Genomic DNA, 17,797 nt, shown 5'->3' with positions numbered 1-17,797 from the left:
TGATGGGAGGGACTGACTATGGGGGAATCTGGGTCTTGCTCTGATGGGCAGGGCTACGCTCAGTAAATCTTTGATCCAAGTTTCTGTTCATGATTGAGGCTGTGTTCTCTCCCTATAGTTTGGCTAAACTATTCTAGGGGTAATGGTGGTAATGATGACCTCCTTCAAAAGGACTTATGCTAGCATGCCAGGGGCTCATAGGCACTGTCAGTTCCAAGACACTGTCAAAAGACCAAGGAGTGGGCGGTGGCCCAATTCCTGGAAATCTCTACCCCTTTCCAAAATTGGTTGGAATAATCCTCCCACTCATTAGCATATGAAATTACCCAGCCTATAAAAACTAACCATGCCACATTTCCCAGCCACACTTGCCCTCTGTGACGGTTCACACTCTGTAGAATGTGCTTCTCTCTGAATCTGAATAAAACCATTTCTTACATATCACTTTGTCTCTCACTGAATTCTTTCTGGGAAAAGACATCAAGAACCTGGGCTTCATTAGGCCCTAAAACCAGGTACTGTGGGTTTTGGCTGGGTTCAAGTCCCAGCCACATGGGTTGAAGTCCCAAGCAGGGTTTTGGTTGGGTGCGAGTCCCAGCCATGTGGGCTCAAGTTCTAAGCAGGGTTTTGGCTGGGTTCAAGTGCCTAACTGGGTGTAGCTGGGTTCAAGTCCCAGTCTGAGGTAAACAGTTTCACATGGACTAAAGATTCACCTTGTTGAGGTTTCTTCCCAACTTGGTCTATAAATCTATAGATTTATAGATTCCACCCATCTTTATTTATAAATTCAATGTAATACCAATCAAAATTCCAGCAAGCTGTCTATGGAGACTGAGATACTGATTCTAAAATTTCAAGGATTATTATAAAGCTATAGTAATCAAGACAGTGTGGTATTGGCAAAAGAATAGACACAGGTCTTGGGAACAAAAGAGCACAGAAATAGACCCATAGAAATAAAGTCCACTGATCTTTGAAAAAGAAGCAAAAGTAATTTTTTCAACAAATGGTGCTGGAACAACTAGACATTGATATGCAAAAACAAAAAATATTCAAGGCACTAACTTTATAAAATCACTGCAGATGGTGATTGCAGCCATGAAATTAAAAGACACTTACTCCTTCAAAGGAAAGTTATGACCAACCTAGATAGCATATTGAAAAACAGAGACATTACTTTGCCAACAAATGTCCGTCTAGTCAAGACTATGGTTTTTCCTGTGGTCATGTATGGATGTGAGAGTTGGACTCTGAAGAAAGCTGAGCATCAAAGAATTGATGCTTTTGAACTGTGGTGCTGGAGAAGACTCTTGAGAGTTCCTTGGACTGCAAGAAGATCCAACCAGTCCATCCTAAAGGAGATCAGTCCTGGGTGTTCGTTGGAAGGACTGATGCTGAAGCTGAAACTCCAATACTCTGGCCACCTCATGTGAAGAGGTGACTCATTGGAAAAGACCCTGATGCTGGGAGGGATCGGGGGCAGGAGGAGAAGGGGACAACAGAGGATGAGATGGCTGGATAGCATCACCGATTCAAGGAACAGGAGTCTGGGTAAACTCCAGGAGTTGGTGATGGACAGGGAGGCCTGGCGTGCTGTGATTTATGGGGTCACAAAGAGTCGGACATGACTGAGTGACTGAACTGAACTGAACTTTATACCCCAAATCAATCATAGACCAAAGTGTATTGTAACACTATAAAACTTCTAGAAGGTAACATAGGAGAAGATCTAGGTGGCTTGGGTTTGGCAATGAGAAATAAGACCAAAAGGGCAATCAATGAAAGAAACAGTTGATAGGTTGTATTTTATTAAAGGTAAAAACTTCTGCTCTGTGAAAGAAACTTTTAAAACAATGAAAAGATACGTCAAAGTCACTTGAGAAAATACTTGCAAATCACATATCTGATAAAGACTTTTACCTAAAATATACAAAGAACTCTTAGAACTCAATAGCAACAAAAATAATCTAATTAAAACATGGGCAAAAGAACTGAACAAAGACCATGCCAAAGAAGATTCATAGATGGCAAATAAACAAATGGAAGGATGCTCAAAATCATTAGTTATTAGAGTACTGGAAATTAAAAGAACAATGAAATTCTACTATACGTAGTACAATGGCTAAAAAAATGTTTTTTAATCTTTTTTAAACGGACATTACCAACTGCTGGTGAAAATGCAGGGGAAGGGGAATTCTCACTCACAACTAGTGGGAATGCCAAATGGTACAGCCACTTCTAAAGACAGTTTGACGGTTTTTGACAGAAGTGAACATATTCTCACCACACATTATGGGTTGAATTGTGTGTCTGCTCACCAAAAGATAGATTGAAGTCCTACCCAATCAGTATTTCAGGACATGACCTTTTTTGGATAAAGGGTTGTGCAGATGTAATTAGTGAAGAGAATGTCATATCACAGTAGGGTAAGCCATTAATCCAATCTGACTAATGTTCTTTCAAGAGGATTAGAGACAGACAGAGAGAAGGGGAGAATGCCTCATGAAAAAGGAGGTAGGGATTGAAGTGATACATCTACAACCCCAGAAATGACAAAGGCTGCCGACCTACATCTGAAGCCAGGAGAAAGGCTTCAAAGAGATTTTCCTCAGAACCCTCGGAAAAAAACAAACTTCCTGACACCTTGATTTCAGACTTCCAGCCTCTAGAACTGAGAGAGGATAAATTTCTATTGTTTTAAGCCACCAAGTTTGTGGTTCTTTCTCATGGCACCCCTAGGAAACTAACACACCATATAATCTAGCAATTGCACTCCTAGATAGTTACTCAATTGATTATATCCACACAAATACCTACATAACTGTCAAAACTGGATGCAACAAATACATCCCTTCATCTTGGTGAATGGAAAAACAAAACCGTGGCACATCCATATCATGGAATTTTATTCAGTGATAAAAAGAAAAGCTATCAAGCCACAAAAAGACATGGTTGAAACCTAAATGCATAAGGCTAAGTGAAAAAAGTCAGTCTGAAAAATCTATAAACTGTATACTGCCAATCGTATGACACTCTGGAAAACGCAAAGTGACAGCATCATTAAACATATCTTTGGTTGTTGGGGGTTTTGGTCTGAATGGAATTAAGTAAGTGAAGCATAGGGGATTATTTAGAGCAGTAAAATTATTCTGTATTATACTGCAATGGTGCCTAAAAGACATTAAGTACTTGTGAAAATCCACAGAACATTATAATTCATTACAAAAAGTAAACTTTGATATATATACAAAATCTGAAAATAATTTAGGAGGTGAGAAGATCTCATGATGCAATGTAATGTGTGACACAATAATTGGAATGTATTATAAGTGTATGAAACAACTTCACTGGATCACAAAGAGAAATAATTCTGAAAATGAATGGAACCTGTAAAAATAAAGGTAAAAGGAACTATACATAAGCACTGAACTCTAGTTAATAATTTTCTTTCCTGTGAGGGTACAGGTTAATAATACTGAAACCACCATGCTTGTATACTAGAAATGCATAATTAATTAAAGAGATATCAGATGGTGGGAGCTAAGATTCTCACTGATGGAATGGGAAGTTACAGTTAAGCAAGGGGAAAAGATAGAATGATCCATGCGGTAAAGGATTAGAGCTGGAGAAATCAAGAATTCATGTTTAGCTTAAATACAGATAACAGCTGGTTGCATAGATAAATATCTATAAATATGTGCATACACACACATGACTCAGAGGTTAAAGCATCTGCCTGCAATGCGGGAGACCCGGGTTCGATCCCTGGGTCAGGAAGATCCCCTGGAGAAGGAAATGGCAACCCACTCCAGTATTCTTGCCTGGAGAATCCCATGGAGGGAGGAGACTGGTGGGCTACAGTCCACAGGGTCACAAAGAGTCGGAAACGACTGAGTGACTTCACTTTCACTTCTGTCAGCTGAGAGGATCTAGAAGAAATGACACTTCAGTAAAAATGAGCACACCTACCACCTAGATCTGATTCCAGTATCTTTCTCCAATAAGAAGAACCAGGATTTCCTGCAGAAACGGCCGATTCAAGGACTGTGGTAGGAAATATACAAGAGAACCCTGGAGCATCTTATAGTGCCAGAAAGTAAGAAAATACTGAAAAAAAAAAAAAAACCAAAAAAACAAAGAAAACACAAAACCCCAAACAGAACAACCTATAGAGAAGCAGGCATGTCATGGAACACAGGAGTGAATTAAAAGATTCCCAACGGCCAAAGCTGGAACCATTTGCGTAACACAATTTAAAAGTACTGATAATAACCCAAAACATAAGATGAATGTCCATGAGTCCTACATATATAAATAGACAGTAAAGTAAGTGAGTGAACAAATGAATTCCAAATAATTTATGTATTTGTTGTTGTTTAGTAGTTCAGTTATGTCCTACTCTTTTTGTGACCTAGATTGCCAGGTTCCTCTGTCCATGGAATATTCCAGGCAAGAATACTGGAGTTACTAGAGTGGTTTGCCATTTCCTTCTCCAGGGGATCTTCCTGGATTTTCTCCAGGGATTGAACCTGTGTCTCCTGTATTGGTTGGCAGATTCCTTACCACTGAGCCACCAGGGTAGCCCAATTTATATATTTACTCTGCCTTTAAGGAAGTAGAACATAAATCCCCATTCCTTAAGTATGGGCTACATACAGTTATTTTCTTTCAAAAAACACAGTATGGGAAGGAACAGCAACAATAAACCCAGTAATTATACAGGGTAAAACCCTGACAAACATTACATCAAGCCAGGTATTCAAGGTTAACATCAATAGTGATAAGTTAAATTGATATTATGTACCCTTGCTATTACATGGTGACAATGGCACTTCACCTCTGTGGTCTTTTTGTCAAAACACATTACCCCAGTCTGATCATGAGAAAACCATCAGACAACATATCCCAATTAAGAGACATTTTACCAAATACTAAACAATTAATTCTCAAGACTGTAAAGGTCTTCAAAAACAAGAGAAGTCTGAGAAACTCACAACTAGGAGAAGCTATTGGTTAGTCATGTGGATGTGAGAGTTGGACCATAAAGAAGGCTGTGCACCGAAGAATTGATGTTTAGAACTGTGGTGCTGGAGAAGATTCTTGAGGTCCCTTGGACTGCAAAGAGATCAAACCAGTCAATCCTAAAGGAAATCAACCCTGAACATTCATTGGAAGGACTGATGCTGAAGCTGAAGCTCCAATACTTTGGTCACCTGTGTGAAGAGCCAACTCATTAGAAAAGACCCTGATGCTGGGGAAGATTGACGGCAAGAGTTAAAGGGGACAACAGAGGACAAGATGGTTGGATGGCATCACCAACTCAATCGACATGAGCTTGAGCAAGCTCTGGGAGATGGTGAAGGACAGGGAAGCCTGGCGTGCTGCAATCCATGGGGTCACAGAGTTGAACATGACTGAGCGACTGAACAACAACAACCTGTCTATTTAAAACACATAATGGAGTTATATGTTTTAAAACATGGATGGACTTCTGCAAAAGAAAAAGGACATCAGTAAAAACCACAGGATGTCTAAATAAAGTATGGTTTTCAGTTAACAGTACTAATATATGAATATTGGTTCATTAATTGAGACACATTACTGTTAGTATAGTAAAGTAACTAATAATGGGGGACTAGCTTTGGGGCGTAAAAGAGTTCTCTGTACTATCTTCACAATACCTGTATAAAACTAAAAGTGTTACTGAACTTTCCTGGTGGGACAGACAGTGGATAACAATCTACCTGCCATTGAAGGGGTCACGGGTTCTATCCTGGTCCAGGAAGATTCCACATGCCACAGAGCAACTAAAGCCCGTTCACCACAACTACTGAGCCCATGCTCTAGAACCCATGAGCCACAACTACTAAAGCCCCTGTGCCCTGGAGCCTGCACCCCACAAATACAGAGTCGACCTGCTGCAATTACTGAAGCTCAATGCCTAGTGCCTATGCTCCACAACAAGAGAAACCCCCACAATGAGAAGCCCATGCACTGCAACAAAGAGTAGCGCCTGCTCTCCACAACTAGAGAAAGGTTGCAAGCAGCAACGAAGACCCAGTGCAACCAAAAAAATAAAAAAAAGACTATTCTAAAATTTAAAAGTTATTTTTAAGAAAGGACATTCAAAACATAGTAAAGCTGGCCTTAGAAATGAGAAACAAGCAGGCAAATGATACCGTTTTAGAGAACAGTCTCAACAGCACAAATGCTGTCACTTATCATTCAGTTTCATCCATTTGAGCACTGTGTCTTACAGAGTCTTCTGTATTTAAGAATCCTTTCAAAACATAGAAAGTCTGGTGCCTGCAGACTTTGTATAGAACAGCAATAATGGACTTGGGAGCTGGATTATTTCAGATTCGATACCAGCTCCTACCATGTGTTAACATACCTGTACTTCAGCTTTCTCATCTAAAAAATGATGGTGGTAGTAATAATCATAACATTCTATTGGGTTGTCCAGAGGTGAAATAAATGAATACATCTAAATCAGTAGAACAGAATCTGGCACATATGTGTTAATTAAGTATTAAGTTTTTAATCAGTCTATTCACTCAACAAAAATGGACCACCACGCCAAAGGGGTTATGTTTCTGCTTATCAGAAACAGTAAAATCTCAGAGAAGATTCAATTCCACTAGGGTCTCATAAAGGGAAAGAAGGATTTGTAGAAGCAAATGGAATAAAAATTATCGTCTCAGCTCACTTTGTCAAACCAAGGTCGGCTTTTGTAAAAGGAAAACTAAAATTCTTCATGTTTGGTTTAATGTCTTAGTCCTCAAACCTAAAATGTTGGCAGAGTCTATATCACAGTATCAATTTTAAGGTATTCTGCTCAAAAATAATCTTCTAAAGGGGGTTCTTTGGTGTTTTGAGACACCTACAGATTTCTGCCTGCAGAGAAAATCACAAGGCTTTTCAAACTTCAGCCTCCAGAAAAACTTCTGCAAGCATTCAACAGTTTCCACAGCCTTTCCCCTCCAAACTTCTCTTCCAGAGAAGCATCTTGACCAAAAAAAAAAAAAAAAAAAAAAAAGATTATCCATAATGATAAGTCTCTGGTCTCTGTTCCAAATATTTATCTATTAATCCCAAAATAGTCACAAAGTAAGCCAAGCCAAGTGGCTTAGCTTTGACAAACGGTTTCCTTTTCTTCTGAAAAAGGAAGGAAAGCAATACTTTATTTGGTATACCATCCCTCTGCCTCCAAATGTTTTCTTAAGTAACAGGAAGGAAACTTAGGGAAAAGTGTAGGGGGAGACGACTAAAGTAGAGTACTAACAAAAATATTACAAACGAGGAAAGTAGGAATTTTCTGACTCTGATAATAGATTCAATACACAGAGAAGACAGATCCATGTCCTGACAACATTTTGTCCATAGCTGCGCAATTATTAAGCTATTCATCTAAACCCAGAATGTTAATCTCATTTTCTTAAGTAAAAACGAACATCACAAAAATTTTGTAAACACTAAGCTTCTACAAAAAATAATTGCCTTTAAATCCCTGAAAATAAGTATTAAGTGTGTAGGTTTAATATTTTGCTCATGTGTATCCACTTGAATTACCTGGTATATGTTACTGTGAAGTTATTTTTCACATTTAAAATCTTTCTGTGAATAAACATTTTCAACAGAACAAAAACACAGTGGTTAAAAAACTATTCAGAAACAGCAAAGGTAATAGTGCAAGAGCCTGACTACAGACTGTGGCCCAAAATTCCATTATTAAAGGAATACTATTTCAAAAGAGTTTCTGTATGTTTACTGTATAGCTCTTGAGACAACACTTAACTACAGTAAACCAAGAAAGGGAAACAGGAATTAAAAGAGCTTAAGCTAAGTCTGCAAAGTTAATTTTATTAAAAGTTGAAACTTTGTTGGTTATCTGAAACATAGTTTTATAATAAATACTCAAAGATCACACAATTAGACAAACAAATAAGTCACCATTCCAATTTTATACGCAATAGAGAGATTATATAATTCCACAAAGATTTGATACATTAGAAAAGACATTAGTAGAAAGATAGAAGAAGAGGATGCAGTTATACCAGTGAAGGAAGTCATTTGCTTCTAAAGCTAGGGAGGAAAGATCACAGCAGACAGTTAAATTATACAAGACTCCAAGTTCAAGCATTTAAAAAAAAAATAAAAGAGGTTAATAATACAGATGTAAAATTGTTCTCCTAAAGCTCTATCTATTGATAAGTCAAATATTCATTCATATCAAAATATATTTTTTAATTTTAAAATCAAAATTATAAGCTGCATTTCCTTCTCTGACTTTACTACTGTTTTGTGATAAGAGCAAGAGAAGGAGAACACTATTAGAAAATAAAATGAAGGTCAAACCAGAGTTCATATAATTTACATATATACAAGTTCTTTCTATTTCAAGACTTTTAATTTACTCACTTTCATCCATATTAGCTCAATAAGATTCCACAGAAATGGCATTTCAACTCAATCAAAACACAGAGGATGTTATTATATTTTGAGTTGTGATCTTAGAATTTAATTTACAACACTATGCTATTTCTGTGACTACTTTTTGTACTTATATGTTAAATTGAGGATTTTTCCTTAATTAACCTTATTGATAGGGGATTCAACATAATGAACTTTGGAAAGTCAAATAAGTGTAAAAACTAAGAGTCTTTAAAATGCTGGTGAAAAGGGAGGAGATATGAGGAACACAAAAGGGGAATCTTCTTTTAAGTACTGAAATATTAAATGGTTCTTTTAAATTTATTAAATTAAAAAATAATAGTTTCAAAAGATTACCACAAATCCTTAGACATGTGACAAGTATAATTATAAATAATAGGTGATGAAAAGTGAAGAGTATAATGAAAAACTCTTGTTGGCTAAAGCATTCATTGTGAACTCATCATGCACCATCCTTAGTCTAATGTTAACTGAGAAAACAGGGAAATATAAATGCTAAGCAGAGTTCAGGTGCTAATCAAATGTTTATTTCAATCCATGAATGATTCTGCACATTTAAGGCATATTCAAACCACTGTAACACCAAATTGAGGAACAAGGTAGCAATGTCATAGCCAGTAAAATGTTCCCCATGAACCACTTGAGGAGATTACTAAATAATACTGCATGTTATATTGACTGTGAACATAAAACTGGTCTGTTTAAAAAATAATTTATACATACATCAATATATGCAGCACCGATTTATACATTATATAAAATGGTTATGCCTAGTTTTGAGGTTTTGAAGTATGAATTTATACTGTTTGGTGAAAACATATTCAGGGACTAAAAACATAAGGCTCTTTTAGTAATTTTGGACTCTCAAATCTATAAATTTATGTAGATTCTTTCGGAATTCATCTTGTTCCAAAATAGACATTTCTACTTTTTTTCCAAATGTCCATGTCCTGTCTCTTTAATTACACCGTTGAACTTTTTCACAGGCAATGACTATGTTTCTAACTGTAACATTTAGTCTAAACAAATGTCTATAAAGAGTTCAAACTAAAAACTTCAGAAATTATAAATCAGCATGCACCAAGAAGCCGTATATCAACCTTCTGCTTGGCATTCATTTGCATGTTATACTCTTATTTACTTTTTTCCTAGAGATACACCATTGGTGAGTCTACATGTAAATTAAATTAAAAAATAGCTAATTGGGAGAAATTTTTATGGTCTCACATATCTTTTTAAAAAATTCAGTATCCATTTTCTTCATCTCTGATATATTTTTAAATGTATATGTTTTGCTATTATCATTAAAGATATCATGAAAACATGTTTCAAAATGATATAAAAAATCAGAACTTTATTGACTTAAATTTACTCAGAATGTATGCAGAGTACTGCAGCTTATGTAGCAAGAGCTTCCCTTTCAGTGGAAAAATCTGAATACGAGTATATACAAGTACATGCCACTCAAAGGTATCAAACTGATTAGTGACAATAAAATGCCATTTGAATAGTACATTTCACACTTACACAAAACAATTAAAAATAACCTTTAGAGCAAAATCTTAAAAGTCCAGGTTCTAAGAAAGCAGCATTTTGACAAGTAAAGAAGAGTTCAGCTTTGTTTGGGGTTGCATTCATTCTTCTGAGGCCACAAATACAGAATTTTTGGATCACTAATGTTAATTCTAACATGTTCCAAATGCATGCCCTGCATGCATGCACACACAAACATACACGCACATTCTCTTTCCCATTCTTATTCTCTCTGCTGCTGCCCTGCCACCCTCCTCCTCGCCCTCCCCCTCTCCTCTCCATATGCAGATGCACAGTCACATGAGAGAGAGTACAGGGTAAACAGCAGACAATAAAAACTGGCTGGGGAATTTTATAAACCACATAAAAATCATGAAAACACTTACTTCATCAGCCACCATACACCTGGAAAAAAATAAAAATAAACCAAATTAATGTCTTAATTACCAAAGTCAACCATTTAAAAAGTTTTGATTAAGCGTTGTTAAGTAGCTTGCCACAAAACAATTCACACATTATAGCACTAAGCCAGAGAGAGGTGTTTATAAGTGTGCGTAAGAATAAGGGCCTTTCCTGACTTACAAGACTCTCCAGCTGCCAACGGCATATGATTATGTGGAACTGTTAGTTTCAGATATGCTGTTTCCCAATGCCCACCCATGGCGATAGCTACAATGACCCTTCGAAAACGTGAGCAAAACAGCAAGTGATTGTACCAATGACTTCCCTCCTTACCAGTAAGTAAGGTTTACTGGTCTCCCCTAGAGTTTAGAAGGATGCTGTATTAAAGTGCATTAACATGTTATACAAAAAATTATACTAATATATGTTATATTATACATGCTAGGCCACTTTCAAGCTGAATTTTGTATTCTACTATTATTTCACTAAATTTTCTCCTCCTTATTCTTCCTTATTAACCTACAGAAGTAAATTCTATCCACTGGAAATTGAGGACAGGGGCATAAACTAAGGTCATAATTAGAAGAAAAAAGCAAAGAACAAAACAAAGGATAGCAGATATGGTCCAGATCACAAGGGGTCCTTCAGAGACAGTGAGTACATCATAAGGGGAAAAACCAATCTCTTAACCAAGGTGATATCCAGGAAATTTGGGAAAAAAAAAAGAAAAACTGGATTATTATAAAAATCAGAAAGGAAAAAGTCCCTATTTGCATTTTTCTCCTTCCTTTAATCCCAAAAGCCTTGACATTATACTATATTACATGCTTTCTTTTAACATAAAACACAAATTAAGAATTTGGTAATAAATATATTATTAAGAAATAACCTACAGGTAAAATGGAATTTTGTTCTTAAAATGAAAAAAAGATGGTAGGTTACATATTAAGTTTTTATGGGAAAATAAAATACAAATAGTCTAACTGAAATTTAAAACATATGCAAGAGTAACAAGTTTATTACATTTTTGCAAACAGGCTGGAAAAGTAGAAAACTAAAAAGCAATACGTTGAAAAATATGACTTATTTCCAGGAAGATTTACATGTATACCTACTTTTTCATTTTAACATCCAATTCAAATTTGGTAAAGATGTCATTTGAAGTATATATTATTTATTGAGTGCCTGTTAAGTAACTCAATAGGGAAGAGAAGGGAGTGACAGAGGATGAGATGGTTGGATGGTATCACCGACTCAATGGACATGAGTTTGAGCAAACTCTGGGACACAGGGGAGGACAGGGAAGCCTGGCTGCTGCAGTTCATGGGGTTGCAGAGTCATACCCAACTTAGTGACTGAACAACATTATGTAACTAGCACTGCCATAAGTTTGTGTGCTCAATTGTGTTAGACTCTTTGCGACCCCATGGACTGTAGCCCGCTGGCCTCCTCTTCCATGGGATTTCCCTAGCAACAATACTGGAGTGGGTTGCTATTTTCTCCTCCAGGGGATCTTCAAGACCCAGATCAAACCTGCGGCTCTTGCATTGGCAGGCAGATTCTTTACCACTGAGCCACCTGGGAAGCCCAAGTCCTAGGGATAGAGCATTTAAAGGTTTTTCCTCATAAAGGGTGACTGGAAGAACTTCTGACAATGAACAAATAAATGATCTTAGTGGTGATATGTGCCATTAAAAAAACTGAAACAAGCTAAGTGGAATAGGGAAGTAAGGGAGTATCTACTTTATATAGTGGTCAGGAATAATCTTTACGATAAAGCAATTCAAACAGATCTGAATAAGCTGTCACAAATTTAATGAGGAAGGGAATCATGAGAAAATCTGGAGGAAGAGAACTCTAAACAAAGCAATGAGCAAATGCAAGAGCTCTGAGATAAGATGGTTATGATGTAGTTAAGCAAACGGAGGGAGTCTAATGTGATTAAAATGCACTGAGTCATGGCAAATGGTAGAAAATAAGGTTGGAAGCACCTTAGGTCCTGACCATGGACAGCCATAAGCAATGGCATGAAGTCTAGATTTCCTTAGAATCCTTTGGAAGTAAGCAACATTTAACTTTTTTTATTTTATTTTATTTTATTTTTAAACTTTACATAATTGTATTAGTTTTGCTTTTTAAAAACATTACTCTGGCTTCTAGAGAATAAACTATAGAGGACAAGAGCAGAAACAGAGAGAGCAGATAGGAGGCACCTGAAGTAGAACAGGAGAGGAACAACAATATATGGATGCATGATAGAGACAGAGTCGGTGAAAAGTGCTCAGTTTAGACACATTTTGAAAGCACAGTCAATAGGATATGCTGAACAATTGGGATAGAGATATCATGGATATGAAGCAGGGGAAAGAAGTCAAAAATGAATCTTAAGATACTGGCTTAAGCAATTAACTGTGAAAAAATGGTGGTAATGCATTCACTGAGAAGGGAAGGGTGGGGAGAACAGCAGGTTTGGAGATCACAATCAAAAGTTCTGTTTGGGGGACTTCCCTGGTGGTCCAGTGGTTAGGACTCCATGCTTCCACTTCAGGGGGCAGAGTTCAATCCCTGGTTGGGGAGCTAAGATCCTGCAAGTTGCAGCAAGATTAAAAAAAAAAGGTTTGGATCTATAGCCTTTCTGGTATCCATTAGATACTCCAGTTGTACTGTTGGGTGGGGCACGGGATATGTGAGTCAGGGGAATAGCAGGGACTGATATAATAAATCTGAGAGTCATTAGAATGTAAAGGCATTGGAATGAGAAAGGATCAAGGATAGTCTGTAATATAACACCTTGACTGTGGCTTGTTTTCTATGCCCAACTCCAAGTTCCTTAACTTTCTAAAGTTAAGCAGCTACTGTGACCTGCAGGCTGCTAGATGAGGTTTATGACTCTAGTGAAGTAACATCAGAGCAAACTGTTAGGCAGCTAAGTCACCCCATGGGTGGTTAACCGACTGAAAAATAGCATCAGAGCCCTGGGCAACAACTGACACGACTGATGGCTGTGGATCACTGCCTTGGCTTGGCTTTTAAGTATCTGAAGACCCCAGTTGTAAGATTGTCTTCCAGCCCTCTGGTTATGCTGGATTCTCCTAACATGAGACAGGTGGGTCTTCCGAACTTTGGAAACCAGGATAGTTCAAGTACATCAAAGGGCACTGAGCTTCCTTCAGGTACTTCTAGTGGGGCTGACTGTCCTTCAAATTTAGGCACTATATCTGTCCCAACCTCTGGCAGTCCTGCTATTTACAATAGTTCAGCAACCAGACTTGATTTCCAATGAGCTGTCATAGAAACAGTCATCATTGAAGCTGAAGCTCCAAAACTTTGGCCACCTGATGTGGACAGCTGACTCACTGGGAAAGACCCTGGTGAAGACTGAAGACAGAAGGAGAAGAGCATGACAGAGGATGAGAGACAGTTGGATGGCATCACCGATTCAATGGACATGAACTTGGGCAAACTCCGGGAGATGATGAGGGACAGGGAAGCCTGGTGGGCTGCAGTCCATGGGGTCTCAAAGAGTCAGACACAACTTGGCAACTGAACAACAACAATAACAATCATAGAAAAATAACTGATCATGTGAGAGGCCCCATCATCTGAAAGAGCAGAATACAAGTAAATAATCAGAATATATATCTAGTGAAATAGCACTGCTAGAAAGACTAAACACCTGCACAAAAATTGTTATAGCACCTAAATAAATTCTAATGCAACAAACACACACACTCCCTTCCATGATTTCCAAACTAAAATGAGTATATAAATTTTTTAAAAAGATGATTATTACTGACAGCTAAATCAGTAGACTACGAGATGAAGTGCAAAGAAAAAACACTTGAAGAACAGAACCTGAAAACTAATGTGAAAAATTGTTCAAAAGGAGAAAGGACACAATATATGAAGGAGAAGCAAAAATTAAGTAAATAAAAGAAAATTTCTTTGGGCTAAAGAAAACACCTCTGATGGATAACCGAAATGGAGAACCACATTTCGGGGTGAGCTGAAAAGAAAAGACAAATATCTACTCACATCCTCATAAAATTCATTAATCTTATGAATAAAAAGAAAACCTTGTAAGTATTCAGACTGAAAGAAAAATTATCAATAAAGGGAAAAAAACCAACTGCATTGCACTTTTATCATCAACATCAGAAAACTAAAAAACAATGGAAACTAATCTAGACTACTTGAAAGGAAAGCAGAACTCATGAATCTTATATCCAGTTGCTAAGTCACTTCAGTCGTGTCTGACTCTGTGCGACCCCAGAGACAGCAGCCTACCAGGCTCCTCTGTCCTTGGGATTCTCCAGGCAAGAACACTGGAGTGGGTGGGATGGCAAAGAGACATGCAGCTAATCAAGATCGCCAAGATTATATCACTTAGGCAAACCATTTGAAGAAAAATATTTGAGAAAAATAACCAAACAACTGGGTTCCAAAATCACTGCAGGTGGTGACTGCAGCCATGAAATTAAAAGATGCTTACTCCTTGGAAGGAAAGTTATGACCAACCTAGATAGCATATTCAAAAGCACAGACATTACTTTGCCAACAAAGGTTCGTCTAGTCAAGGCTCTGGTTTTTCCTGTGGTCATGTATGGATGCGAGAGTTGGACTGTGAAGAAAGCTGAGTGCCAAAGAATTGATGCTTTTGAAAGATGCATTGAAAGAGATGCAATTGATGTGGTGTTGGAGAAGACTCTTGAGAGTCCCTTGGACTGCAAGGAGATCCAACCAGTCCATTCTGAAGGAGATCAGCCCTGGGTGTTCTTTGGAAGGAATGATGCTAAAGCTGAAACTCCAGTACTTTGGCCACCTCATGCAAAGAGTTGACTCATTGGAAAAGACTCTGTTGCTGGGAGGGATAGGGGGCAGGAGGAGAAGGGGACGACAGAGGATGAGATGGCTGGATGGCATCACTGACTCAATGGACGTGAGTCTGAGTGAACTCCGGGAGTCGGTGATGGACAGGGAGGCCTGGAGTGCTGCGATTCATGGGGTCGCAAAGAGTCGGACACGACTGAGGGACTGAACTGAACTGAACTGAATACAGATTCAAGATAGAAGACGAAAAGGAAATGTGATTGGCAATGAAACTATATATACGTGAACTGAGTGGATGATGTATATTCTAAATGAAGACTCTGCAAGTGGAAGGACCTCATTCTGCAATCTGAAAGTGCAAAACTGAAGGGTGGTAACAACAGAGAGGGAGTACTAAAATTATTCTAAAGCAGAATACTAAATTTGTTCTTGTTGTTTAGTCACTAAGTTGTCTACAACTCTTCTGCAATCCCACGGACTAAGTAGCCCACCAGGCTCCTCTGTCTATGGGATTTTCCAGGCAAGAATACTGAAGTAAATTGCCATTTCCTTCTTCAGTGGATCTTCCTAACCTAGGGATCAAATCCACATCTCCTGTAGTGGTAGGCAGATTCTTTACCACTGAGCCACCAGGGAACTCCAGAAAACCAAACTGGTGATATTTAAAGTCAGGAGACTAAATGGGATCACCTAAGAAGAAGAGAGCTATTGACAGAGAGCCCTGGAGCGCTCCAACAATAAGAGGTCACAAAAGGGAGAAAGATCCAGCAAAGGAAACTGAGGAGGATCCAGTAATATAAAAAGATACAAGAAGAATGTAGTGACCTTGAGGCCAAGTTAAGAAACTGTTTTGGGAAGGCGCTAATGAACAACTATGACAAATGCTGCTGACAAGTCTAGTGAAATGCGGTCTAAGAATTGATCATTTGATTTGGGAAGAGATCATTCACAGCCCTGACAAGAGCAACTTTGATAGAACAGTAGGGAACAAAAGCCTCACATGAAAGGGTTCAGGAGACAATGGAAAGAGAAGAAGGGCAGAGACTGAGTAGAGATTACTGTCTAAAGGAATTATTCTGTACGGGGAACACATAAATATGGTAGTACTACTGCTCAAAAGAAAAGTGGGGAACAGAGAAGATATTTTAAAAAGACAAAATACTATACATAACCCAATCACTGACTCTATGAGTGTAACATCTGTGGATCAGACACTTGGCAATCAAGTTAAGACAACAAATAAAAATGGTCAAGTAGCTATGCATGAAGATGGTAACAGAAGAAGTAGAAGATGGTAACAGAAGAAGTAGAAAAGAATGGGGTTCTCCTGCAAAAACTGTAAAAAAAAAAAAAAAAGGAAGGAATTTTTTTCATGCCTACAACCTTGGGAACCACTCTTATTCTGAAAGCAAAGGGAAGGAACTAAAAATATTTATGGAGGTAGAGAACAAGGTTCAGGGACTAAGAAGTCCAGGGGATACACATTTCAAAACAGGGTAAATGGGTTAACAGTGTCAAATGCTGCAAAGGATGACTAAAAGGACACCATACTAAGCTCATATGTAAGCTCACTTGCAGTTCTCATTTGTTAAGAGGATTGTGGATAGTTTAAAAAAAAAAAAAAACGGGAGGCAACAGATACAGAGTAATCAGAAAGGAATTTTGGTAGCAAAAAACAAGAGAAAAACTAAAAATAGGGAAGTAGCCATATAACATGTTGGAAACCCGAACAATGGGCATGGAGTCAACATTGAGAAGGAAAACAATAAAAATGACTGATGGAGACCATAATATAAAAAGTGAAAATATAGCTAATCCAATTTCTCACTTCATAGAAATTTTATATCATATCTGAATGAAACTAAAGCCTAAACTTCATTTGTAAATGAAGGACTGCCCCTTATCACATTATTACACAGAATTACATTATATCTATGGAAATATAAACAGTTTTTTTCTCCCACTGGGAAATAGCAAATACAATCCATATTATAGGGACTTTAACCTACAGCTAAAATGAAAACCTTCATTAAAGAATATGCATTTTATTTGTCAAACCTGGTTTGGTATGCCAATAGCTATACAATTTTATCTGAATTTAACAAGCAGTTCAGTTTTCCATTTTCATAAAAAAAAAAATAACATTTCTTTGTTCCAAATTCATTGTTAATTGCTTGAATCATAGCTTATCCAGCATGGCTGCAGACATCAAAAAAGCAACTTTCCATTTCACTGAGTTGTTTCCAAAACCTTGAGGCTCCTTACATTAATCACCACTTACAGTATCAAGACATATATATTCTGGTATTTGCAGCAGCCATATCTATGGATGCACATGTTCAGTGTTAGTTATTTTAAACCCCAATTCAAATACAGGTAGAAAAGAGAAAACGGAACAGCATTATACTTTCCTAACAGTCACTCTACAAACCAGCTAAATTTCTCTTCTAAGACTCATAGAACAAAATAATGTGTGTTTAACTGGAAGCTTTTCTTCAATTTCCTTATATTAAAAAAAACAAAACACCTTTTCAATAATTAACACCCATATCTCTTTTGAATAAATCATGTCAAAAAG

General features: G+C 37.5%; 1 protein-coding gene across 16 annotated transcripts in view; it reads right to left on the bottom strand.

Moving 5' to 3' along the window:
• ZRANB3 (zinc finger RANBP2-type containing 3) overlaps nucleotides 1-17,797 on the bottom strand; it is a 300,187-nt gene that overhangs the window by 173,363 nt on the left and 109,027 nt on the right. For 15 of the 16 annotated variants that reach the window (XM_055572729.1, XM_055572728.1, XM_055572727.1 and 12 more), the window contains one exon: nucleotides 10,374-10,392. The exons of the other annotated variant lie outside the window; for it this stretch is intronic. In XM_055572729.1, coding sequence (XP_055428704.1) covers nucleotides 10,374-10,392 — 19 coding nt within the window. The remainder of the gene's footprint in view (nucleotides 1-10,373; nucleotides 10,393-17,797) is intronic. 16 annotated transcript variants of the gene reach the window in all.

Source organism: Bubalus kerabau, chromosome 3 (genome assembly GCF_029407905.1).
Source record: "Bubalus kerabau isolate K-KA32 ecotype Philippines breed swamp buffalo chromosome 3, PCC_UOA_SB_1v2, whole genome shotgun sequence".
NCBI classification, from domain to species: Eukaryota; Metazoa; Chordata; class Mammalia; order Artiodactyla; family Bovidae; genus Bubalus; species Bubalus kerabau.
The sequence above is the reverse complement of the archived record's forward strand: the minus strand, read 5'-3'. Positions and strand labels throughout refer to the sequence as shown.